The sequence below is a fragment of the Anabrus simplex genome, chromosome 3 (genome assembly GCF_040414725.1).
Source record: "Anabrus simplex isolate iqAnaSimp1 chromosome 3, ASM4041472v1, whole genome shotgun sequence".
NCBI lineage: Eukaryota > Metazoa > Arthropoda > Insecta > Orthoptera > Tettigoniidae > Anabrus > Anabrus simplex.
This window is the reverse complement of record NC_090267.1, coordinates 136,227,025-136,253,494: the sequence shown is the minus strand read 5'-3', so window position 1 is coordinate 136,253,494 and position 26,470 is coordinate 136,227,025. Positions and strand designations below refer to the sequence as shown.

General features: G+C 41.5%; 2 protein-coding genes across 2 annotated transcripts in view; one reads left to right on the top strand and one right to left on the bottom strand.

Moving 5' to 3' along the window:
* The window catches only part of MED24 (mediator complex subunit 24), a 359,234-nt gene extending 339,777 nt beyond the window's left edge, over window positions 1-19,457 (bottom strand). The window contains exons 1-2 of the mRNA XM_067142734.2: window positions 19,303-19,457; window positions 1,026-1,154 (exon numbers count right to left, since the gene is read on the bottom strand). Of these exons, the coding sequence (XP_066998835.1) occupies window positions 1,026-1,139 (114 nt within the window). The 5' untranslated portion in view covers window positions 1,140-1,154; window positions 19,303-19,457. The remainder of the gene's footprint in view (window positions 1-1,025; window positions 1,155-19,302) is intronic.
* A 2,554-nt stretch (window positions 19,458-22,011) lies between these two features.
* Rrp45 (exosome complex component Rrp45) overlaps window positions 22,012-26,470 on the top strand; it is a 127,522-nt gene continuing 123,063 nt past the window's right edge. Inside the window, exon 1 of the mRNA XM_067144212.2 lies at window positions 22,012-22,230. Within this exon, the coding sequence (XP_067000313.2) occupies window positions 22,165-22,230 (66 nt within the window). The 5' untranslated portion in view covers window positions 22,012-22,164. The remainder of the gene's footprint in view (window positions 22,231-26,470) is intronic.

Here is a 26,470-nt window from a genome sequence, read left to right as displayed (position 1 = left end):
ATAAAAATTAGTAGAACATATTTCGTCCAAATATAGGACATCTTTACCTACTAAATGTGTGGGGACTAAAATATAATTCAATTAAACTTATGTGATTAAAAAATGGAAATCCCATCCTCCCTGTTGAATATCAAGCACATGACCCATTAGATTACTAAGTGGAGTTTACAATCAACAGCGTTCACTAATAGATTAAAATATCTACGTAGTCATTCAAATATACGACATTAGGTACACTGATGTGATGGAATAGCGTGTGGGGAGGCGACCCTTGATATTGGTATGGGAGAATAGTGATATAAAGAGCCTTGAGTCCATTAAGCCGTAAATCCGACCCAAGCATAAGTGGCTCTTGCCCGCATAGTGAAAAGAGGAAACAAAGTTTCTGAAAGAGAACCGCTCAATATGTCAGTTGTTGTCACTGTTGGGATTCAATGTTCCCTCATATTGTGTATTCTTTGATAGCAGCTTTTACTCTGTGATTATCTATAGACTCTTTGGATTTGATCAGCTGTGTCCCACTTATTAATGTGTGTCAGTCGTAGGATGTACCAGTTGGAAATGTGTAGCAGTTGGATGGCAGTTGAACAAGAAGTTAAGATGTAGTAAGCTGAGTACTAGCAGAGTGAACGTGTGCAGAGATGTAGTATGGCTCGTGATGTGATGTTGAATAAACCAGTCTTTTAACTAACAACTGGTATTGTGGTTATGTTACCCCTCGTATAGCCCAATAGTTAGTTTGCCTACAGTCACAAGAAGAAATCCCTCATAAACCTGTCCTGTAGGGGGGGCTGTGGGTTGTATCATGTTAACAGATATATCTGTTTTAATATAGTTAAATAGATGCAATATCCGCGGATGAAGGAAGTGAGGATGCGAATAATATTTTGTATATCTGCGCAGGGCTCTACCACTAGTCTAATAACATCCTTCAACATATGAAAATGTGCAGATATGTTAAACACCATCAAATTTGCATGAAAGTAGTAATTGTCAACAATTTCAACGAACAATAATCTACTCACTGTTTTTATATGGATTCCCCATTGTAAGTCAGACCAACGTTCTCGCCAAGCCCGCAGAAGAAGAGCTTTCAAGCTACCAGTTTTGCTAGTCATACTCAGAAGAGGACCTCTCATACTTTTCTATTCATTCTGTAAAAAAAATATTTTGGTGGTGAAATGTATCACTTTCAAAACAAAAAACATGGCAGGCACTGACAGAAGTTTGTACAATATTTGAAGATGGAGATTTTTCCTGTAAGCAGAATTCAGAATCAAAACACAGGGTTTTGACAAAGCTGTAATCTTTCACCCTTATAATAAATTCACAATTTATATGGATCATTTACTGGAAGGTATAAAATGTCTATCAATATACACTGAGTGGCCAGAAGTCATGGAAAGACACTGAACGTAATGTTAATAGTGAGTTGCTCATCCACAAGCCCACAAAACGGCAGCAATATGGCAAGGCATCGACTCTACAAGGTGTTGGAATCATTCTGGAGGAATCTGGACCCACGCATCTTGCACTGCTAGCCACAATTATTGGTCTTGTGTAGTTGGTGCAGGGTTCATGGAGCGAACACCAGCATCGACAGTATCCCATAAATGCTCGACTGGATTAAGATTGGGGGATCTGGAGGGTCAATCCATAGTTGTAACTTCACTGGAATGCTCCTCCAACCACCTGCGTGCCACCACAGATCGGTGACATGGCGCACTGTCCTGTTGAAACATGGCATCTCCATCAGGGTACTAAAGGACCAGAAAGGGATGCAGATGGTCTGAAAGAATGTCCATATAATGTCCACCTGTCAATGATCCCTTCAGCTGGACAATGGCAGCTAATTGCGATCATGAGAACGCTACCCAGACCTGAACTGAGCCACCTCTCACCTGGACACAACCTTGTTGACATGCAGGATCCATAGCTTCATAGGGCATATGCCACACTCTCATGCACCCATCAGCTCGATACAACTGGAACGGGGATTCATCGGACCATACCACACGCCGCCACTGTTCCATGGTCCATTGGCGATGTTCACGGGCCCATGCACGTCGTCGATTTCTGTGATGAAGTGCCAGGAAAGGGACACGAGTTGGTTGTCGGCTGGTGGAGTCCATGCGGTGCAGCTGCCTCCTTACAGTCCTGGTAGAAATGGGTTTGTGACTCCCAACATTTAACTGGGCAGTGATCTGACTGACAGTAGCCTGCTGAGCACCCAGTGTGGTTCTGCGGAGGTGATGTGATGTTCATTTGTTAAACACCTGTGGTCTTCCCGTGTGGCGTTTTACATGGATGGTTACATTCTCACTGTGATATTGAAGATCCACCTGAATTTGCATGTAATCTCCGCAATGCTATGACCCATGTGCCGTGCACCGATGATCATCCCACTTTCAATGTTGGTTAACTCGCGGCATGTTGCCATCTTCACAACACTGGTGTCTGTGACAGACTGCTCCGCTATGCCGCAGCGAGCTGCAATGCTCAGGGGTCATACAGGGCACATTTTCTAATGAGTCACCCCTTCCCGTGACTTTTGGCCACTCAGTGTATTACAAAATATTCCTCAGTACCTAGTGGAGAGACAAGTACTCAAAACTGAAGTCCTAGGCATGCGTGTACAGAGTTATTTACACTGATCAGCCAGAACATTATGACCACCTACCTACTATTGATATAAACTCGCCCTGACGAGGAATGGGGAAGGCGCGCGATCTATCTGAGTTTGTAATACCAATATAAATGGTCCGTTATTGGACATTATAAATTTTCCAGCTATCTGAGTTTGACCGAGGGCAGATTATGATGGCCCAGAGGCTCGGCATTATCATTTTGAAAACTACACGACTTGTCGGGTGTTCGAGGAGTGCTGTGGTGAGTGTCTTCACCAAGTGGCGAAACCAAGGTGAAACCACATCCAAACGTCAAGGGGTTGGGCGGTCACCCCTCATTACAGATGTCGGATGTCGTAGACTAGGCAGAATGATAAAATAGGATAAGCGGCGAACTGTGGCAGAACTAACCTCAGACTTTAATGCTGGGCAGAGTACAAGTGTGTCCGAACACACAGTGCACCGAACACTCCTAAGGATGAACCTCTGCAGCTGACGATTCATGCATGTACCAATGTTAATACCACATTGGCAACTACAACTGAAATGGGCACATGACCATCGTCACTAGATGTTGGTGCAATGGCAGAGCGTTGCATAGTCTGAAGAGCCCCGATACCTTCTTCATCATGTTGATAGGAGGGTGCGAATCTGTCGTCTTCCAGGGGAACAGCTCCTTGACACCTGCACTGTGGGACGGAGACAAACTAGCGGTGGCTCAATTATGCTCTGGGGAACATTCATGTGGGCATCCGTGGTTCCAGCGGAGCTCGTGCAAGGCACCATGACCGAGAATATCGTACACTGGTTGCAGATCACGTACACCCCTTCATGACAATCATGTTTCCCAATGGCAGTGGCATTTTTCAACAAGATAAAGGCCAGGAGTGTGATGGAGTGGTTTGAAGAATACAGTGGCGAGTTGCAATTGATGTGCTGGCCCCTAACTTGCCAGATCTTAACCCGATTTAACACATCTGGGATGGGATTGAACGTGGTGTCAGAGCTCCTCACCCCCTCCCTGGAATTTATGGGAATTAGGTGACTTGTGTGTGTATATGGTGCCAACTCCCTCCAGCGATCTACCAAGGCCTCACTGCTTCCATGTCAAGACACGTCGCCGCTTTTATCCGTGCCATAGGTGGACATACCGGCTATTAGGTAGGGTCATAATGTTCTGACTGATCAGTGTATATAAACTGGGTGGTTTTCAAATTGACCCCATTTCTGCCCGATAGCAGAAAGAAAGACGCAATTGCTTTCTAAATGTGAAGAAACCCTGGGAGATTCACTACCAACATATGCCAAAAATATGCAAGTTATTCTTTGTTAGGCGTCAATTGTTTCCTCAATTTTGCTTGTTGCTGGCTTGCTTGTTATATGTAATAGACTGTTATACTGCAGTTATATTACTGTACATTCGTTCAATATGCAGAACACATTGCCTCAGCACACATTTTTACTGAAAAATTATTGGATTACGAAGTGCACCATAGCCTTGCAAAGGGCATTCAGGAGAGAGTACGGTGTGCGTGACCCTCCAAAAAAAGACATGATACTGACTATAGCGAGAAAGTTGGAACAACTAGGTCTTCGCTGAGGGAGTCTGGCAAGCATCACACATCTGGTTTGGCAGACATAACAGATGATGTTCAGACTCATTTGCTTCAGTCTCCTAGGAATCGTTAGGTCGTTTGTCTCAGGAGGCAGCATACTCCATATGTCGAAGAGCAACCAAGGTAAAAAAAAACTGCAACCATGCAAGATGACTGCCATTCACGAGTTGCAGGAGCCAGATAAGGAAAAACGAGTCCGTTACTGCAGTGGTTCTTGGATTTTACTGCACAGCTACCTGGAATTCTGAACATAACATGGTCCACAGATGAGATCTGGTTCCATCTGACTGGTGAAGGCAATTCTCAAAGTAACTGCATTTGGACAACACATAACCCACACAGTATTCAAGAAAGTCCCCTACACCCACAGAAGGTAGAAGTTTGGCATGCAGTCTTGGCAAACCAAATAGTAGGTCCATTCATCTTCTCAAATACAATGAACACAGACCACTACAAGGAAATTTTCCTCCGATTTGTCAATCAACTTGACGACATTCTAGGGTATATGCAGTGGCGGCTCGTGAAAAAATCGTCCTACGTGCTACAAAAAACAAGCTAAATACGCTGTTTTAAATATGCATATTGCCATGATGAACAACGCATACTTCAAACTTGGTAATAATAATAATAATAATAATAATAATAATAATAATACAACTTTTCTCACAATTTATAACTCAGAACAAACAAAAACAACATTAATTTGAAAGCAGATGAATTCTTCGACAACTGTCTACGAGATAAATAATTCATTGGAGAAATATTGTTTTTACTAACCTAATGGCACAACTGACATCAGTGCAAATAGAATCGTGGGAATATAGATCCCCACTAAGAACACTAATTTAATTTCACTTTATATACACTGCAGTGAATAAATAATTTGATAAATCTTCGTATAAACTTTAGCACTAACACAATGACAGAAAAAACACGCACCAGTAATAACCGCGAGAAAACAGCTAATGACGGAACTGAATAGAGTGAAAAAGGAAGCAAAAGAGAATTATATGAATGGCATACTTCAAGAGGGTAATGACCACAAAGGAAAATGGAAAAAGCTGTATTCATATATCAGGAACCAAAACCGCACAAAGCAACTGAAAGAGCTGCCAACTGATTCATTGAGACCTCCCCTATTACCAGAGTAAATGTCCGGCTCCATGGCTAAATGGTTAGCGCGCTGGCCTTTGGTCACAGGGATCCCGGGTTTGATTCCCGGCAGGGTCTGGAATTTTAACCATCATTGGGTGTACGTGTTGTTTTCATCATCATTTCATCCTCATCACTACTCGCAGGTCGCCTACGGGAGTCAAATCAAAAGATCTGCATCTGGCGAGTCGAACATGTCCTCGGATACTTCCGGCACTAAAAGCCATACGCTATTTCATTTCACCAGAGTAAATTACATTGTAATGCGGGGTAACATTTAGGGTCAGTCAAAGATTCTTTGACTCACCTACGAATTTCTTATTTTTGACACAAAAGGAAGATAGATATTTTAATAAGCATGTGTGAGATAGATTGCCTCCACTTACGCTTTACTTTCGAGCCCAGATGATGCTACTCTCTAGTGGCAGATTCGCTTACCACGTTCAACATAAGCACGGCCGACTGGATCCCTCGCTGCGCTCCAAGGAGCTATTTAGAGCGACACATCAACTCGGCCGTGAACATAAGGGTAGCAGGAGACATCGAGTACTTCTACCCCCTTGCGGGAGAGGAAGTAACTATAAACGGGATGAGTGAAAGTTGATCCCGGTTTACGGTATACTCTGCCGGCTAGGGGGAGTGTTGCAAGCTTGGCTGCGCCTGCGTATTGCTTCCTTCAGGCTACAGGCAAGGGCTCACTTCACATGAGCACGAGCCTTATTCCCCGGGAGAACGGCGCTAGGTGTTCGACAGATCTCGTCCTGATTTTCACAAAACACAAATTCATATCGTACTCAAAACAACGAAAAGGCACCAGGATAATTGTACTGTACATAAATAATATTGCTTACAGTTCCAAGCTACGTGCTGGAGCCCGGTAGCACGTACTGACCGGCTGCCACTGGGTATATGGAATTCTCTGTACCTCACTCAAGGTGTACAAGCTCTTATCTATTCAAAGGACAACTAGCCTAGAAGTATGAACAAATCCCAATAGGGACACTGACCACAGTCAATTCTTTGTTGTCAGTCATTAAAGATCTAGGTAGGTTGCAGTTCTCTTCCCTGGCCTGCATTGTTTCCATTTCTCTTTCAGAAATCTGTACTTTCATGATTACTGGATGGCTGATTCACTGTATCTGTTTATAAACTGGTAAAATGAAACATTGCCTAATAGTATTTGGCTAAAAATTAGGTTAATTTCTCTTTGCAGACTTCTATGCAAATATAAATAGTGAGTCATCTGGTAATGAACAACAGTATGAGTTCATGAACAAAACAATGATAAATTTAGTCCAAACTTTTTGGCATCATTGGAACAGTCATAGTTTTTTTTAAAGTATCTAGATTTTCAACTCATTTAATTTATGGGGGAATTTTTGTACGATTATAATTACAACGAAACCTGTATTAAGTGACCACCAACTGTTCTGCGAAGAAATGGACTTTTACTTTGTTTCATTTTCATTAACTTCTTTTTAACAATTTCATTTTCCAAATTGCCCACTCATTTTAAATGTGTTTTTTATTTAGAAATGGATTTGATCAAAGTTCTGGTATATTAAAATTTTTCAGCTATCTTCCTATCTGATAACCCACTTTCACTATCGCGGATCATTTCTACACAATTTTCAAAAGAAAACACACTTCTTGCATTCTTAGACATAATAGCATGTCACAACAAATGAATTGTTAAAACACTCACCCTCTTGCCCCTGCTTTTAAAACTATACTGAAGAATTTTTTAAAAATTCTAGCAAACAAAGATCAGTGGCTTCCTTCCTAATTGGGAGTGGCAATTCCTAAGTTCATTAGATATGCCCTCCTCGGTTGATTACTCATGCAGGTACAGAAAGTAGACCCTAACTTTTGCAACAAAACAGTGACAGAGAACTTGGCAAGGACTCTCCAGTCATGTCTTTCTCGTGCATGTCATAATACTCCAAATTTCACTGATTAGTAGTCCTTCGAAAGAAAAGGACAAAGAAAATACCAGGTCGATGGCCAGGGTGGGGGGATGGTATTTAAATAGAGGTACAAAATACATTATCCTTATGGGATTTAAAATTTAACAATTGGTCTTTAAGACCAGTAGTCACTTAATAGGGGTGGTCTTTCAGACAGGTTTCATTGTATACCTATTTCATAATTTATTTTTTTTGCTAGTTACTTCACGTCGCACGACACAGATAGGTCTTATGGCGACACTGGGACAGGAAAGGCCTACGAATGGTAAGGAACCAGCCGTGGCCTTCATTAAGGTACAGCCCCAGCATTTGCCTGGTGTGAAAATGGGAAATCACGGAAAACCATCTTCAGGGCTGCCGACAGTGGGGTTCGAACCCACTATCTCCCGATTATTGGATACTGGCCGCACTTAAGCGACTGCAGCTATCGAGCTCGGTACTGGGATAATTTATCATGGGAAATGATTGATAAATTTCTCTTTGAAAACATTTAAGTAATAATAATAATAATAATAATAATAATAATAATAATAATAATAATAATAATAATAATATGGCGTAGGGATGTGGCGAACCCATCGCCCGGTGGTAAACCACCGCAATCAGCCACCCGAGTATTGGCGGGAAAACCATAACTATTCGGGTAAGGAGGAAATGCCTGCACGCAACCGGAGAACATCTTGAGGCCCTCCGGGGCTAACAACCTTGGTTGTATGTAGAATGAGCAATTTGCTCCAAGCTAAGCTAAAGCTTCTCAAGCATGATGGTAAAACAAAGACATGAAGTTAATACCCCAGGTGGCAACTTTTCAAAGAAATCCACCGTCGCCGACAAGCGACGCATGCATCCCGTTTGGATTCTGAGGGGGATGCAACATCATGCTAAAGACGAGTCGGAGCGTCTTGGAAATCCTGAACAGTCAAGAAAGCTGAAACCCATAGCAAAGACTTTTTTTGGCAACATTCAACATAAACAGTTTAATACAAACTGGTAAGATGAAACAGCTGACCAATGCCCTCCACGAAAATAAAATCGCAGTAATGGCTTTGCAAGAAACTCGCTTCACTGACGAAGATACGTTTGAGTCTGAAGGGTATTGGTTCTTCAAGAGCAGATCCCATAAGAGAGTAATGAAAAACACCCCTATCTTCGGTACAGCTTTTGCTGTCAACACCAGAATTCTTAGGTCAGTCTCAAATTTTGAAGCTGTTAATGATAGGTTATGCCTACTATCCCTGCGTTGTGCAAATAAAACATATACACTAGTCAATGCACATGCTCCAACTAATGAACAAAACAAAAATGACCTGGAAGGCACAGATAGATTCTGAAACATCCTGGATGCCAGATTAGCGAAAATCCCAAAGCACCACGTCAAGATCCTATTGGGTGATTTTAATGCACAGGTAGGACGTGAACGGAAACACAGGAAAGTTGTTGGGCTCTACCCAGCACACCAAAGAACCAACAAGAATGGAGAACGCCTCGTTGAACTATGTGATAACCACAACCTCCAACTGATGTCAACACACTTTCGTCACTTACCAAGAAAACAGATGACATGGAGATGCCCAAACAAAACAATAGGAGAATTCCAAATAAACCATGTTGCTATATCTCGAAGATACAGTCCGGAAATCATGAACGTTACCGTAAAAGAGGGAATAAACATAAACTCCGATCACTATGTATCAGTAATCAAGTTTCGGCCAATCCCTCTCAACAAAAATAAGAACGAACCTACCATAATTCGCTTTGACACAAAAAAGCTCACAGAAAGAGGGAATGAATTCAAAGAACTTTCCCAACCAGTGGAAAAAGACTTCAACAGCACAAGAAAGCAGATGATACAAGCTGCAAAAGGAATGGCGGAAATCAAGAAGACAAAGAAGCACACGTGGTGGAACGATAACTGCGAGAAGACCTTATGGGATCGTCTGAATGCCTGGAAAAAGTATTACACCTTGAAAAAAAGAAGAAGATTGGAAGATGTACAAAACACAACAATCACAAACAGCAAAAATAATACGCAGTGAGAAACGCAAGTATGAAAAGGAACTACTGGACAAGATTGAGCAAGACTTTCATACAGGTGAGACCCGTGAATACTTCAGAAATTTTAAAAAGAAGGTACAAAGATACAAGGCACCTTCCCTTTGCTTTCTAAGGAAAGATAGAACTCTTGCAACATCAAATGAAGAAAACTGCAAAATCTTAGCTAAGTATTTTAACGACCTTCTAAACTGTGAAAAACCAGCCAACCCCATCAAAAGAAACAAACCAGTGAGCCAAAACCTGCCATCTTCTCCACCAAATCGCGATGAAATCAAACGCCACATAACGAGACTGAAAAATAACAAGGCTCCTGGTGAAGACTCCATGATTGCGGAACTGTGGAAACATGCCCCGGAAGAAGCAATTGACATCCTACACCAAACCATTGTAGATATATGGGAAAAAGAACAACTACCAGAGGACTGGCAGCTAGCCTTGATCCATCCTTTACACAAGAAAGGAAATATAAGAGATTTGAACAATTACCGTGGAATTTCTCTTCTGCCAGTAGCCTACAAGATCCTGTCACTATCCATCCTTGAAAGACTAGAACAGCAAATTGAGCACAAACTCGGGGATTACCAAGCAGGTTTTCGGAAAGGACGATCAAGTGCAGAACAAATACTTAACCTAAAAACCATAATAAGATACCATATGCTGAGAGGTCGAACCTATGTATCTACATTTGTAGACTTCAGGAAAGCATACGACTCCATCGACCGTGATGTGTTGCTTAACATCCTTGCAGAAATGGGAGTCGAGAAACTGCTGGCGATAATAAGGGCAACACTAACTAATACCAAATCCAAAGTAAAATTCCAAGGATGTCTCTCTGAACCCTTTGAGATCAAGACAGGCGTTCGACAGGGAGATGGGCTGTCACCTCTTTTGTTCAACTGCGTACTTAAGAAGGTAATACAGGAGTGGCGAAAGACGTTAAAAGAAAGAAACCTTTACAAACCCGTAAGGATTGGGACAAAGAAAAATGGAGTGGAAATAGATTGCTTAGCGTTCGCTGATGATATAGCCCTTATGGCAGAAAATTTCAAAAGTGCAACAGAACAGATCAATGTGTTGAAGGAAGTAGCAGAACAAACAGGTTTACAAATTTCCTTTCAAAAGACAGAAGTAATGTCAAATATCAAAGATGATACGGCACAACTAAACACCAAATATGGAACGATAAACCGTGTTAGTAAATTTAAATACCTTGGGGAATGGATTCAGCACAATGGACTTGACAAAGAGGCCATAGCAGCAAGAATCAAGAAAATGGAAGTCACTTTCCAAACCACCCGCAACATTTACAACAAAAAGTGCTTTTCCCTGAACACAAAAATTTGTCACTACAACACTGTCATCAAACCAGTATCACTGTATGCATCTGAATGCCTTATCCTATCCGAGAAATGTTTGCTTGCAGATTTAGAGAGGAAAGAAAGATCCTACACACCATACTTGGTCCAAACTACAAAAATGGCATCTACATTAGAAAATCCAGGCAAGAAGTATACTCTAAGATAGAGAAGATCACGGACACAATGCGTAAAGGCAGAGTTCGCTTCTACGGTCATATACGACGGATGATCGACTCTCGATGGACGAAACATATTTTCAGTATATTTGACGCAAAACCAAAAACGGCAATGCCATGGTACGTTAATGTCAAGAAAGATCTTAAAGAACTGGGCCTACAAGCAGAAGATGCACAAGACCGAAATCTTTTCAGAGCAGCCATCAAGACATTTGGGACTTTCCGGGACGAAAAACGGGCAACTGGTGCTAAATGGACAGAAGAACGTTGTGCTAAACACAGTGAGCTAATGAAGACGATGTGGATCAAGCGAAAGATGAACAAATGCCAGAATGTAAAGTGAGGCTTATTGTGGTCCCTAGTTGGCCGATTAGCGAAGTTGAATGAATAATAATAATAATAATAATAATAATAATAATAATAATAATAATAATGCTGTTACGTCCTACTGACTACTCTTGACAGTTTCTGGAGTCGCCGATGAGCCAGAATTTAGTCCTACAGGAGAATTTTTCTACATGCCAGTAAATCTAAAGCCACAAGACTGATGTATTTGAGCACCTTCAAATACCACCGGACTGAACCAGGATCAAACTTCCCATGTTGAGGTCAGAAGACCGCCTGAGCCTCTCAGCCAGGCTCTTAAGAAAAGACTAGGTAAACGATTGATATGGAATCTGCCACCTGGATGACAGTCTCAAATACAAATCATTGATCATTGAAACTGAGTGACTAAATATATAAGATGATGATGATGATGACGCTTGTTGTTTAAAGGAGCCTAATATCTAGGTCATTGGCCCCTAATGGTACAAAATGACATGAAATACAATGACAATTTAAAAGTCCAAAATCAGAATTCAAAACGTGATGATGAAGTAGGAACGGATGAATATGAATTTAAAACAATCAGTGGATCCGACCTGTAATGCCCCAAATTTCCAGATATTATCTTAAAACAATAGTATTACTGACCAAGAGACTGCTTCTAAAGCACAATCCTGAATCGATGATGTTTGTTGTCTAAAGGGGTTAAAAAATCCAGGTCAACGGACACTCATAATGGTACTTATCGCTAGTAAAATAGAACCATGGTATTTCTGATGTTGCGGTGCTAATCAAAAGTAGCATAGACTCACGGTGTTCCAAACATTATGGTACTACTCACACGTATTGTACGTCGCACAGGTATAATGGCACCACTCACAGGCAACGCAAACCCATGTGGTGTTCCCCATATAGATGTACTAATCACAGGTATAGTAAACCCACAGTGAACCCATCTCTGCCGCTACTAATCACAAAGTGGTACTACTCGCAACTAAAGGTGACCCACTGTGTACCCCGTGTGATGGTACTGATCACAAGTAGCCTCATGGTTATAATGCAATCATCCCTTGGCCGTCCCTTTTAGTCGCATCTTACGACAGACAGGGGAAACCGTGGGTGTATTCTTCATCTGCGTCCCCCCCCACAGGGGATAAATGTGTAGAATATTTGTTTATAAGAATACTAATTCTTTTTAACAAAAACAGTTCTTTCTTATTACAAACCCATGGTATTATTTCCATTCAAATGTCACTATCCTAGTGAAAAGTGTGTTTATCCTTAGTTAGTTATGAAATCTTGCTCTTTCATATTGCAACACTTGACTTTATTACAGCTATTGAAGACAATCCACACTCACCAAGGCAACAGACAGCAAATGGAATCAAACCATGGACTGCCTTATTTTTGAACACTGGATATCCGTCTCCAAAACTATGCCAAACCTCTCCTGCGAACATTTGACCTTGCGTGTTGGGGAGGCTTGTGTGTCCCAGTGAAGCAGATAGCAGAGCCGCAGGTGCAACCATATCAGATGGGCACCATTCTAGAGACCAGACTAACAAATAGTTCATCGAAAGAGGAGTAGCAGCCTTTCGGAAGTTGCAACAGAGGCAGTCTAGATGATTGACGGATATGGCCTTGTAATAATACTTAACATGGTTTAGCTGTGCTGATACTGCTACACGGCTGAAAGCAACGGGGAAACCACAGCCGTAACAAACTCCTGGGGAAATGCAGCTCTCACTGTATGAATGATGTACTGATGATGGCTTCCTCCCGGATAAAATATTCCGAAGGTAAAATAGTCTCCCATATTGATCTCTGGGTGGGGACTACACAAGAAGGGGTAATAATCAGGAAGATGGATACTGACAACCTGAAAGTCAGAGCGTAGAATGTTAGAAGTTTGAATGGTTGTGGTAGATTAGAGAACCTGAAAAGGGAGAGGACTGACTAATGTCAGATGTAGTTGGTGAAGTACATTGGCAGGAAGAGCAGGATTTTTGGTAAGGCGGCCATAGAATTATCAACACAAAATCAAACAGGGGAAATGCAGGAGTTGGTTTAATAATAAAAAAAGAAAATACAGCAGCAGGTAAGCTACTACGACTAGCAAAGTGAAAGGATTATTGTTGTCAAGATAGACACCAAACCAATGCACACCTAAATAGTATAGGTCTATATGCCTACTAGTTCAGTAAATGATGATGAAACTGAAAGAATATATGAAAGGATAAAATATTTAATACAATATGTGAAAGATGACAAGAATCTAATTGTGATGGGAGACTGGAATGCAGCGTTATGCCAAGGAAGAGAAAATACAGTAGGAGAATTTGGATTGGGACAAAGGAAAGAAAGCACCGATCATAATTTAGTCCTCGCTAATACTTGGTTCAAACACCACAAATGACAGCAGTATACGTAGACAGGACCTGGAGACACTGGAAGGTATCAAACAGACTTCATTATGATTAGGCACAGATTCAAATGATGTTTAAAGGAGCCTAATATCTAGGTCATCATCCCGTACAGATTCAGAAACCAGCTGTTCGATTGCAAGACTTTCTCAGGAGCAGACGTGGACCCTGACCACAACTTGTTGGTCATGAAATGCATGTGAAGTTCAAGAAAGGAAGGAATGCAAGGAGATAGTATTTGGGGAAGTTGAAAGAAAAGTATGAGAGATTGTTTCAAGGACTATGTTGCACAAGGACTAAATGAAAAAGCTGACGGAAACACAATAGAGGTTGATGATGATGCTTGTAGTTTAAAGGGGCCTAACATCGAGGTCATCAGCCCCTAATGGTACGAAATGAAATGACAACAAAAAGTTCAAGAAATCCACTGACCAAAATAAATAAAAATGTCATGAAAAATGAATGGATGGACATGAACCCAAAAAAAAAGAAGAAAAAAACAAACAAAAACAACCAGTGGATCAGATTAAAAAACCGGTCATAAATAATAGTATTACTGACTAAGGGACCACTTATAAAGCACAGTCCTGAATCGATTATGCTTGATGTCTAAAGGGGTCCTAAAACCAGGTCTAAAGCCCCTTATCAGTATGGTACATGTCGCGAGTAAAGTAGAACCATGATATTTCTCAAACTGCGGTACTAATCAAAGTTAGCGTAAACTCACGGTGTTCCAAACATTAAGGTACTACTCACAAGTATTGTACGTCGTAAAGGTAACGCAGACCTATGGTGTTTCTCACACAATGGCGCCACTCATAGCCAACGCAAACCGATGAGGTTCCTCACCTAGGTGTACTAAGCACGGGCACCGGCATTCCCGTGGTGTTCCTCACATAGTGGGTACTAATCACTGGCAACGCAGACCCACGGTGTCGCTCATATAGTGGTACAACTCAGACCTGTGGTGTTGCTCACATAGGTACAACTCACTGGTACTGGAAAACCACACTGAACCCCGCTTGAGTGCTACGAATCACAAAACTATACAGTACCTAACAGAGTGGTACTACTCGCAACTAAAAGCGACCCATGGTGTTCCGCACGTGATGGTACTAATCAAAAGTAGTTTTATGGTTCTAATTCAATCACCCTTGGTCGCCCCTTTTAGTCGCCTCTTACGCCAGGCAGGGGATACCGCGGGTGTGTTCTACATGTGCATCCCCCACCCGCAGGGGGTAGTGTGTTTGGTCTGCGAGAGGTATTTTATTTCCCTCAAGTCCGCCGGCAAGCCGGTTAGGACCCCCCTATCCGCCACCTGGGACGCGCCACATGGGAGTATCACCTCTCCCCCTGCTACGCCTGCGTAGCAGGTTCGTGGACACAATAGAGGAAGAATGGCCAGTCGTGAAGAAAGAGGTCAGCAGGACTGCTAAAGAACAGTTAGAAAGAAAGATCAACTAAGAATCAATGGATAACTCAGGAGATACTAGACCTGACTGACAAATGACAAAAGTACAAGAATGCATAAAATGAAGAGGGCAGAAAAAATACAGGTGATTATTTCTTCTTTTTTTCTATTTGTTTTACGTCGCACCAAGACAGATAGGTTTTATGGCGACGATGGGATAGGAAAGGCCTAGGAATAGGAAGGAAGCAGCCATGGCCTTAATTAAGGTACAGTCCCAGCATTTGCCTGGTTTGAAAATGGGAAACCATGGAAAACCATCTTCAGGGCTGCCGACAGTGAGGTTTGAACCCACTATCACCCAAATCTGGCCGCACTTCAGCGACTGCAGCTATCGAACACGGTACAGGTGATTAAAGAATGAAGGGGATAGAAAGTGCACGACAGCTAAGAAAGAAAATGGCTGGAAGAGAAGTGCATGAATTTTGAAAGTTGTATGGCCCTAGGAAAGGTAGATGCTGCATACAGGAAAATCAAGGAAACCCTTGGAGAAAGGAAAACTAGGTGTATGAATATTAACAGCTCAGATGGAAAACCACTTCTAGGGAAAGAAGACAAGGCAAAAAAGTGACAGGAACATATCCAACACTTGTACCAAGGTAAAGAAGTAGATGATATGGTTCTGAAACAAGAGGCTCTTGATGCTGATGAAATGGGAGGCCCAATTTTGAGGTCAGAATTCAACAGAGCTGTGAGAGACCTAAACAGGTACTAAACACTGGAATTGATTACTTACCCTCAGAATTACTGACTGCCTTAGGAGAAACCAGGATGGCAAGGTTATTCCATTTAGTGTGCAAGATGTATGAGACAGGAGAAGTGCCATCCGATTTTCGGCAGAATGTTGTTATACCTATTCCCAAGAAAGCCGGTGTTGACAAGTGTGAAAACACCCGCACAATTCATTTAATTTCTCATGCCTGAAAAATGTTAATACTTATTATTTACAGAAGAATGGAAAGACAAGTTGAAACAGAGTTAGGAGAAGATCGTTTTGGCTTTGGAAGAAATATAGGAATACGTGAAGCAATCTTGACTTTACATGTGATCTTAAAGAAAGAAAATGAATATTGTTACTTGGGTAGTAAAATAGCTAACAATGGCAGAAGAAAGGAGGACATAAAATACAAACTAGAACAAGCAAGGAAGGACTTTCTTCAGTAAAGAAATTGCTCTTGTTGCGTTGCTTGTTGTTTTAAGGGGCCTAACATCGAAGGTCATTGGTCCATAGAAATTGCTCACTTCCAAAATTGATAGAAAGATGTTTTCATTGGAGCAGAGCAATGTAAGAAAGTGAAACTTGGACAATAACTAGCAGAGAAAGAAAGACAATCTTTTAGATTTGGCTTTACGTCGCACTGACACAGATAAGTCTTATGGCGACGATAGGATAGGAAAGGCCAAGGAATTGGTTGAGGAAGTGGCCATGGCCTTAATTAAGGTACAGCCCCAGCATTTGGCTAGTGTGAAAATGGGAAACCACGAAAACCATCTTCAGGGCTGCCGACAGTGGCTCGAACCCACTATCTCCCAGATGCAAGGTCACAACTGCGCGCCCCCAACCGCACAGCCAACCCACCCGGTAATGGGAAAGAGAACAGAAGCTTTTGAATTGTGGTGTGGTGTTACAGAAGAATGCAAAGGTGAGATGGGTAGATTGAATCACGAATGAAGAGATACTGAATCAAATTGGTGAGAGAAAATAGATTTGGCTAAATTTGACGAGAAGAAGAGACAGAATGATAGAACACATCTTAAGACATCCAGGATTTGTTCGGATGGTTTTTGAAGAAAGTGTACGCAGTAAGAATGGTAGACCAATGGTAGTACAAGCAAGAAAGGACTTTCTTCAGGAAAAAAATTTCTCACTTCCAAAATTGACAGAAAGATGTTTTCATTGGAGCAGGGCAATGTAAAAACGTGAAACATGGACAATAACTAGCACAGAACGAACGAATGAATATGACAAGCAGAGCAGAGCAGAAGTAGGATGTAGTAGTTATGTAGATATGAAAAGGTTAGCACAGGATAGGTTGGCATGGAGATAATGATGAAGATGATGATTATTGTTGTTTAAAGGGGCCTGACAGCTAGGTCATCGGCCCCTAACGGCACGAAGTGCAACAAAATGAAATGATAATTAGAACTCCAAAATGAATCCACTGACTAGAATCTAAAACGAATGATGACGAACAAATGACCGTGAATCCAAACAGTCAGTGGATCCAATTCACAATGTCATACTTTCTGAGATGTTGCTTGTTGCCCAAAGGGGGTTCCAAAATCCAGATCACTGGCCCCTCAAAATAGTACTAATCACTGCTACAGCAGAACCATGGTGATTCTCCTATAATGGTACTAATCACAAGTAATGTAGACCTATGGTATGTCACACACAATGACACCACTCATAGGTAATACAGACCCATGGTATTCCTCACAAGCAACACAGACCCATGGTTTTCCTCACATAGAGGTACTAATCAGTATACTCATGGTGATGCTCGCATAGTGGTACTAATCACAGGCAATGTAGACCCATGGAGTTTCTCACATAATGGTACCATTGCAAGTAAAGTCAACCTATGGTGTTCCTCATGTAATGGTACTAATTAAAAGTAATCTCAAGGTTCCAAATCCCTTATCCCTTGGTCGCCCCTTACGACAAGCAGGACATATCGTGGGTGCATTCTTCATCTGTGTCCCCGACCCACAGGGGGTGTAGCATAGAGATCTGCATCAAACCAGTCTATGGACTGATGACTCAGAACTACTATACCAAAACTCTAGAAATAGCAGTAAATGGAATATTGCTTTCAATGTTAAGTATGGGTAGGAGTCAATGAGCTGTTCTATTTCCTCACCAATTCCAATGGATTGATTTCATCTTTTAAGGATGTAGTTTTTGATAAACAGTTTCAATAATACCAATATAGTTGGTCCATTACTGCACATTATAAATTTTCCAGCTAACTCATTCCTGGTTATCAGCGTTTTGCCCCAGTGTGTTAAATTGGGCTCATCAGTTGGTAAACAGCACACGTACCAAGTTGTATGGCTAGAGCATACCGTGGAGGCCACAGCGTAGGCTACTTGGAGCCACTGGCAGTGCCAATGCACTTTGAGAGACTTTGTCTTATTTTCAAGTAGCTTTTAATATATATTCATCTAAAGCCACTAGTGGTAACTATACAAAGCTTGTAAATTTAGCACAATTTAAAGTTCCTGAAATTAAGGCTAATTGTCAGCAAATTCATTGCATTTGTTTAGAAGAAGTAAGTAAGTATCTAGGTGTTAATATAAGGAAAGATCTTCACTGGGGTAATCACATAAATGGGATTGTAAATAAAGGGTACCGATCTCTGCACATGGTTATGAGGGTGTTTAGGGGTTGTAGTAAGGATGTAAAGGAGAGTGCATATAAGTCTCTGGTAAGACCCCAACTAGAGTATGGTTCCAGTGTATGGGACCCTCACCAGGATTACGTGATTCAAGAACTGGAAAAAATCCAAAGAAAAGCAGCTCAATTTGTTCTGGGTGATTTCCGACAAAAGAGTAGCGTTACAAAAATGTTGCAAAGTTTGGGCTGGGAAGAATTGGGAGAAAGAAGACGAGCTGCTCGACTAAGTGGTATGTTCCGAGCTGTCAGCGGAGAGATGGCGTGGAATGACATTAGTAGACGAATAAGTTTGAATGGCGTTTTTAAAAGTAGGAAAGATCACAATATGAAGATAAAGTTGGAATTCAAGAGGTCAAACTGGGGCAAATATTCATTTATAGGAAGGGGAGTTAGGGATTGGAATAACTTACCAAGGGAGATGTTCAATAAATTTTCAATTTCTTTGAAATCATGTCTGAAAAGGCTAGGAAAGCAACAGATAGGGAATCTGCCACCTGGGCGACTGCCCTAAATGCAGATCAGTATTGATTGATTGATTGATTGATTGATTGATTGAAGAAGATACCAATGCCGACTCAAGTAAGGAACTGGCTAAAATGCTACAAGTGCTATCATCCACAGATGAAAATCAGTCTGAAGTCACATTTTACCGCATTGTTTACACCACAAACGTCATTCATCTCAAGTCACATAATTATGGTGGACAACATACTGTACGTTAAATAAGATTTACCTGTGACAATCACAATCTCAAGGCAACGAGCGCAAGAGCAACAAAGCCCTGAAGAGATTCATCGTTTCTGGAGAAATAACATCGAATAACATGTTTAGGGGTAAAACTTCCGTACCCGGCAGAGTGGCAGACAAAAGTTAGGTTAAAGATCTAACATGGCGCGGCCCGAACTAGTGGTGGCTGGTAAATAACGTAACAAGAACGAGTATTTTTAACAAGTACGCGCTTATAACGGTTACAGAATGTAACGACTACAGGAGATATCCAGTTACTGAAATATCTTTTACCAGTACACTTTTGAATGAATGAATATTATTTATTGCAGCAAATAGCCATTAAAATGAATTATGTCACTACATATTCTAAGTTATTCAGTACACAGTTTAGTGATATTTGTCTTTCCCTGGTTTTTTTTCGTTTTCATTTCCCACCCTGAAGGGGTTGGGCGGGCCACCTAGAGTGTTACGTCCTCGCTCTGGCCAAGAGATGCGGAAGGGTCAAGGAGATGTGTGGAAAAGGAAGGTGGGTAAACGAAGTGAGAAATGATAGCGTATGTGTTCGAAGAGGAAAAGTTAGATAGATGGGAAGTAGAATATTGTGGAATAGAGAGGTGCATGTGGACGGTTTTAATATATGACTTAAGAGAGACATGACAGAACTGAAGGAAGAGAAGTTTTAAGCAAGGGGCGATGAGGGAGTTGAAGAGCAAGGAGATGAAACACCGATAAGAAGGTTACAAGAGAAGTGAGTAAGAGTCGGAAAAGATGGAAGGGTCGAGTCCACGGATCACACAGCTGGGGAGACCATGATGAGATGTGGATTGCTGCGTGGACGTTGATGACGGTGGTGCTGCTGCGACGTTATCTTGAAGCGATGATTGAGGCGATGGCGGCGTTGAGTCGGAGGATGCCAAGGTGTTGTTATGAGGAGGGAGGGGGTTTACCGTTGTAGAAAATGTAGAAAGTGGAAGGCAGGAGGTCATAATGGGCGATGGGTGTCTAGTCGTGACAAATGCAACCGGGATGTGAGAGGAGGACAAATGCGTCGTGGCAGAAGTCGTGGTGGAGATAGTTGTTGTAGGGGAAAGGGAAGAGGAAGTCGATGTGGGTTGTTGCGAGGTTAAAGTTGACGGCATGTGGACGACGGGAAGGGTGGTAGGGTCGGCGAAGAGTTGGGCAAGTATGGAAGGAGGAGTAGATTCCACGGGGTAGAAGCGGTTATGCACGAATATTCCGGCGTCGATGAGACGCTGCTGGTCGCCCAACGTTGGCATATAGAGAAGAATGAATGGAGATGGCAATGAGCTGGTGCAATAGCCGGTAGGCGTCATGTATGCGGAAGCCAGCGGAGCGGATGGCGGTGTAGATATAATCTTCGGAGATGGCTGGAGCAATGTCTAGAATGGCGCAGGTGTACATGGTGACAGCAAACGAGGCGTCAACCGATGTTTTCCCTGCATTCACTAGCATGGTATAGACTACATATCGTTGCAAAACTGACAGACATAGTCCTCAACTGGATGGTGAAATCTCTTGGTGGCACACATTTTGTGGTGAAAGCCGTGTACTGCAAGGCGGGTAATGGACTGATGGTGTGTCGCAGTTGGTAGTTGGCTTCTTTCCATTCTTCTTTCATCATCGCAACCGTGTCCGGCTCCATGGCTAAATGGTTAGCGTGCTGGCCTTTGGTCACAGGAGTCCCGACAGGTTCGGGAATTTAAACCATAATTGGTTAATTCCCCTTGCACGGGAAGTGGGTTCGACTCCCACCTCAGCCATCCACGAGGTGATTTTCCGTGGTTTCCCACTTCTCCTCCAGGCAAATGCCGGGATGGTACCTAACTTAAGGCCACGGCCGCTTCCTTCTCCCCCCACAAGGCCCCTGTTCAGCATAGCAGGTGCAGCCCTCCCTCACAGTTGTAACCCCCGACCCAATGTCTCACGCTCCAGAACACTGTCCTTGAAGTGGTAGAGGTGGGATCCGTCGCTGAGTCTGTGAGAAAAACCAACCCGGGAGGGTAAACAGATTAAGAAAGGAACACAGTACTCATGAGGATGCAATAAAATATTAACAGAATGAGGTTGTAACCTATTATAGGTCCCTATGATTTTAAGGTTTCCTGTCATAAATATTTATGTTCATCGTTTTTATTCTAATTTACGCTTAACCACAACAGCCAAGCAGGGTAACGTTCTTGTTCCGATTTCGAGGCCTATTCGTATGTCACTGTGCGATGATTTCGAACTACCCTACAATCAACTGATCTTGATGTTGGCCTCGTGCCGCAATATGATGAAGTGGCGGTATTCGCTTTCATGCTTCAAGCTTTCGGCAACGGATTTTAATTCCCCCCCAGCGATTCTAAAATGCGCATTTTCTACACTTTTCGTCATTTAAAGGCCATGCCCCCTTGCTTGTGTGACAACAGGAAACATGGCGGACGTTCGTTCTATTAGGTTCACCCAGGCAGCGCTTCCGCCTCTCTATGTTATTCTAGCTCGTTGACAGTACCTTGGTTATGCCATGCTCCTCAGCTCCATCAGTGGACCGGCAACATGTCACTGTTCCAGTCGTGTAACTGGAGCAGTGTGGACTGTCACACCTCTACAACGTTCTGAACACCGACTTCTGATGTTTGTAAGAATTTTTGGTAACTTTGTATGTATGTTGGTGCACCTGCGTTCTACACTAACACTTGCCGGTAAAGAAAACAGTGCTAGTGGTTGATGTGGTGACTCGTGCTTCTGCCGTGGGTTTTTTGAAAATTAAAGATTGACTTCTTAAGTGTGAATTAGAAATGACTGGGTGATATCAGTAACCTACGTGGAATATTAGTTGTACGAAACACGTTTGGAAAGTGAGATGAAGGAAGGTATTTTGTCGAACTGTGAAAAGGCTTTCATTCTGAAAGCGATATCGGAAAACAAGGTAATTCCTTCTCCATAATTTAATACCTTGAGATTCAATGTATGTGTGTCTTAAAAAAATAAAGAGTACAAATTTTCTAATCCTTTATTAGGCACTTCTATTTTGGTGCTGATTATCTTAATATTTTTCTTTTCAAGCCACAAAAATATGTTACCTCGTTCTTCGACGATTCTTGTGGATGATGTTATTTGGGTGACTGGTTGTTATTTATTTACATTTTTTGCGAAAATGCGATAATATTCAGATTGCAAATAGGGTGCCCAACCGTGTTCATATCTCCAATAATGATAGTTAGTTGCAATGTTGAGGTTAGGTGTGTTCGTAATTTAAGTCGTCTGTGGAAGAACTGCCTTCGTGATGTACAGACAGTACTGTAAAAAGCGCTCCTAGTCCGTCAGCTGATCGCTTGAGGCGGTGTAAACGAATGGTGTGAGTTATACTTGAGAATGTAATCCATAGTGATTGGGAACATTCTTTGGATAATTGTGGCTCTTGAAAGGCAGACATTTATTTTTAAGTATATTGTATGCCTGTTCTCTAAACTTACCCCATCAACTCCTATTGAGATAATGAGACCTCATATTTTAGGTTAGGTAAGTTTATTTTCATGTGTCCAGTAATGCAAATTCAAGGGACGTAATGCTTCTTATGGAATATATTCAATGAATTGTTACCGTATAGTATATTTGTGTGGAAATATGTGTTGCAAATTTAAATAAATGTATGTATTGTTGTCTGTTCAGTCCTCAGCCCGAAGGCCTTCTAGCGGTGGACGTGGTTGACAAGGCTGTGAACCTGTCTAGTTAAGACTTAAGATAAGCAATAAGAAAATGTGAATTACAACTTTATTTCTTGCCATGTGACTTGTCATTCGGGCTAGTTACAAAACCATTGGTCTGGATTGGTTAGTTCTGGTTAGTGACAAAACCATTGGACTGTGAACAAGCACAGGGAGTCTGGGGAGCATGAGCATCTAGCATTCTGTTTGGGGATTGTGTCCTTTACATGTTCTATTTATTTGTGCTTTTATTCTGCCAGAGTTGGTAATGGAATCTAAATATTGTTATTGACTAGAATGATGTCACATCCCATTTTATATTGGCCCATAGCAATGCAAGTAGCTACTTCAGTAAAGGAGAATTCTGTGTGCTGCTCTTTATTCGGTTATAAAAGTAAATGTACGTCTGGGGGTGGGCTGTTGTGTTCCTGGATATCGCAATGAACAAATCTCTCCCCTAATACCAATCCCAAGTAAGATTAGCATAATTTCTACTTCCTTATAATGTTATAAACCTTGGGGTAAATGGTGTATATTTTTACCCAATAATACATTTGGGAATATTTCTTAACTATGAGGCACGGACGTATTATGAGCTTGCATTGCATGGGTCAGGCAGCGGAAATTAAGGCAATGGTGGAAGTAATTTTTCGCATGTCAATACGTGTTACATGTCCTTGTACATTTGTGGGTATTTTGTCCTTTTGCACTGGGCATCACATATTTCTGTTGTCCAAATTGTGAAAGATAAATACAATAGGGATTCTCTAGTCCGATACGTAGGACCGGGATTATAGGAATGTTTTGAATTACTGTACTGGATGTTCAATGATGAAAAAAATAAAACAAACAGTTAGGCCTAATTAAATGAAAGCATTTAAAAAATCCTTAAATAATACTGTGTACTGCAAAGAGTACATATTAAAAGAAAAAACATACATAATTTATAAAGGCATATTAAATGAAAAATAGTCCGGCCCCGCGGTGTAGGGTGCAATGCGTCCGCTGTCACCCGGCGGCCCCAGGTTCGATTCCCGGCCGGGTCGGGGGTTTTGAATTGTAAATGATTATTATCCCTGGCCTGGGGACTGGGTGTTTGTGTCGTCCTTTCCTCACATTCTACACTTTACACTTCTGCCATGTACAAAATACACGCAGGTTCCTCACATATGGTGCAAGTAGGGGCAAAAGATCTTTCTAGGTCGACGTCCCGAACACATAGCATTTTTATAAATTAAAAAACAAACAAAAAAATGAAAAATACATTTTATTCAGTGAACAGCAATTTATAACCTTGATAAATTTCTTTAAAGTCCATTTTCTAGATCATTAGGCCTAGCCTGGAAAATAAAATCTTCTTGTTCTTTTTGTTTTCTTTTGAAGAGATTTTTAGAACTTTCTCTGACAATGCAAATGTCACATGACTGGGTCTCGTGACGAACTACTGGACGTGTCAGACTGGTGAAGTACTGTTTTCCACAAGATAATTAATACTAATGCTGTTCTAATTAATACTAATGCTGTTCTCTTGCATTTCACCATATTGATTATCATTCTCAAGAATAGACAAATATACCCAATTGTTTTGGCTCCTGAGAATGATTACTTGATGCCTGAATTTTTTAATACCAAGCAAGTGGCCGCGCGGTTTGAATGATGTAGCTGCCGGCAGCCGCCAGGGTGGTTTTCTGTGGTTTCCCTTTTTCACACCAGGTGAATATCCTGGGGATGTACCTTAAATAATACCACAGTTGCTTCCTTCTCACTCCTAGCCCTTTCCTATCCCATCGTTGCTATAAGACCTGTCTGTATCAGTATGACATAAAGCAGATTGTAAAAAAAAAAAAGTTTTTAAATCTAATACTGAGCGAGCTCTAAGGATGGTTTTCCATGGTTTCCCAACTTTATACATCAATCTGATGTGTCGCCAGCCGCTACTCGTTTCTGATAATACGTTTTTCTCCTGCAATTCTTCTTAAAGTCTGATGGTGCTGTGGAGGTGTCGTTGATGACTGATCAAGCCAATCTTTGCATGAAATATGCGGCCACACAGAAGTGGGATTTAATCAGGTTAATGTGGAAACCTGCTCTTGAAAGGTCAAGCAGTCATTTCTCCAGTTTAACCATGTGTTCTTCCAGAATTTCTGTTGCTAACAGTTGATCATCAATGTATCCCATGTTAAAGCTTTCAACCTCTTCCGTGGGACAATGGTTAAGGGGTCTAATGAATGCCGCGCTGGCATTACAAAAACAAAAAGGCAATCTTCAGAAAACATAGGTTTGTTGGTCATATATGAAGCCAGTAAGCAATCTCGATTTCTCTTCTGAGAGAATATGGTAGTAAGAACATGTGAAATTGTCAAATGAGAAATATTTCATGCTCCATAATTTTCTGATGCTTGCTGAGCTTTGCTGTAATTAAATCAACTGGTCCACTTCTTCTAGAATGTTGTCCATGGCTGTATGAATCTCTTCTATGACCTCTTGATCATCTTGTTCCCTCGGCAACAAGGTGTTATTTTCGCTGTGGAAAGTACATTGATCATCTATCCCGTAGGAGTTTGAATGAAGCAATCTCAGAAAAATTAGCTGTCTTGAAGTGAATTTGGTTAGCATTCATAACAATTGTAGCCTGATAAGATAGCAAAAGGTCGGCTCCAAGTATAATGTTTTATTTAATATGGGACATGGCCAAAAATGAGTGGGGGTGGGGGGGCGGCAGAGCGATGACCTTAGATGTTAAGCCCTTTTAAACAACAAGCGTCACCAAAAATGAGTGTGAAAATTTTGTATTCCTAATATCAACATCCAAAAATGCTTACACATGACCTTTTGGCAGGGATATTGCCTCGGATTTTGACATGTGATGCCGGAATTATCAGAGCATGTGGAGCATGAGTTCATACTATATTCAGAAGGCTTATCAGAGATCGGTCATCTCACATACTTCCTGTGCCGGTGAGGGAATAGAAATGTGTAATGTTTAGCTTTGTTGCCTCGTATAGTAACAGATGGGTTTTGAGACAATGTGTTATAACATATACCATAGTACTCCTGTATTGCGCAAGACTACGCAGTTTTGACTAATTGTATCTCCTGATTTTCATTATCAAATTCTCCTGATTTTTGGTTTTGTAAAGTTGGCAGGTATGCTAATTCCTTTGGGGTCAGAAGAGAACAAGATTTGACAAAGGGAGATCAGGTAGGAAAGAAGAAAGTGGGGACCTGGCACAAGAAAGTGGAAAAAATACCAGGTTCAGCTAGGACCCCCATAGATGTCAACCCAAACTTCCAAATTCAGAGCCATTGGGGCCCCTTTTTACTCGCCTGTTAATACAAGTAGGGGCCACTGTCTATTTTTGTACTTACGCCCATAGGGTATTCTTGGACATAGAGGGTATTAAAAACATTTTTGTGAAAACTTCTTTGTGTGATATGTCATTTCAGTTGAAAGTCAATAAA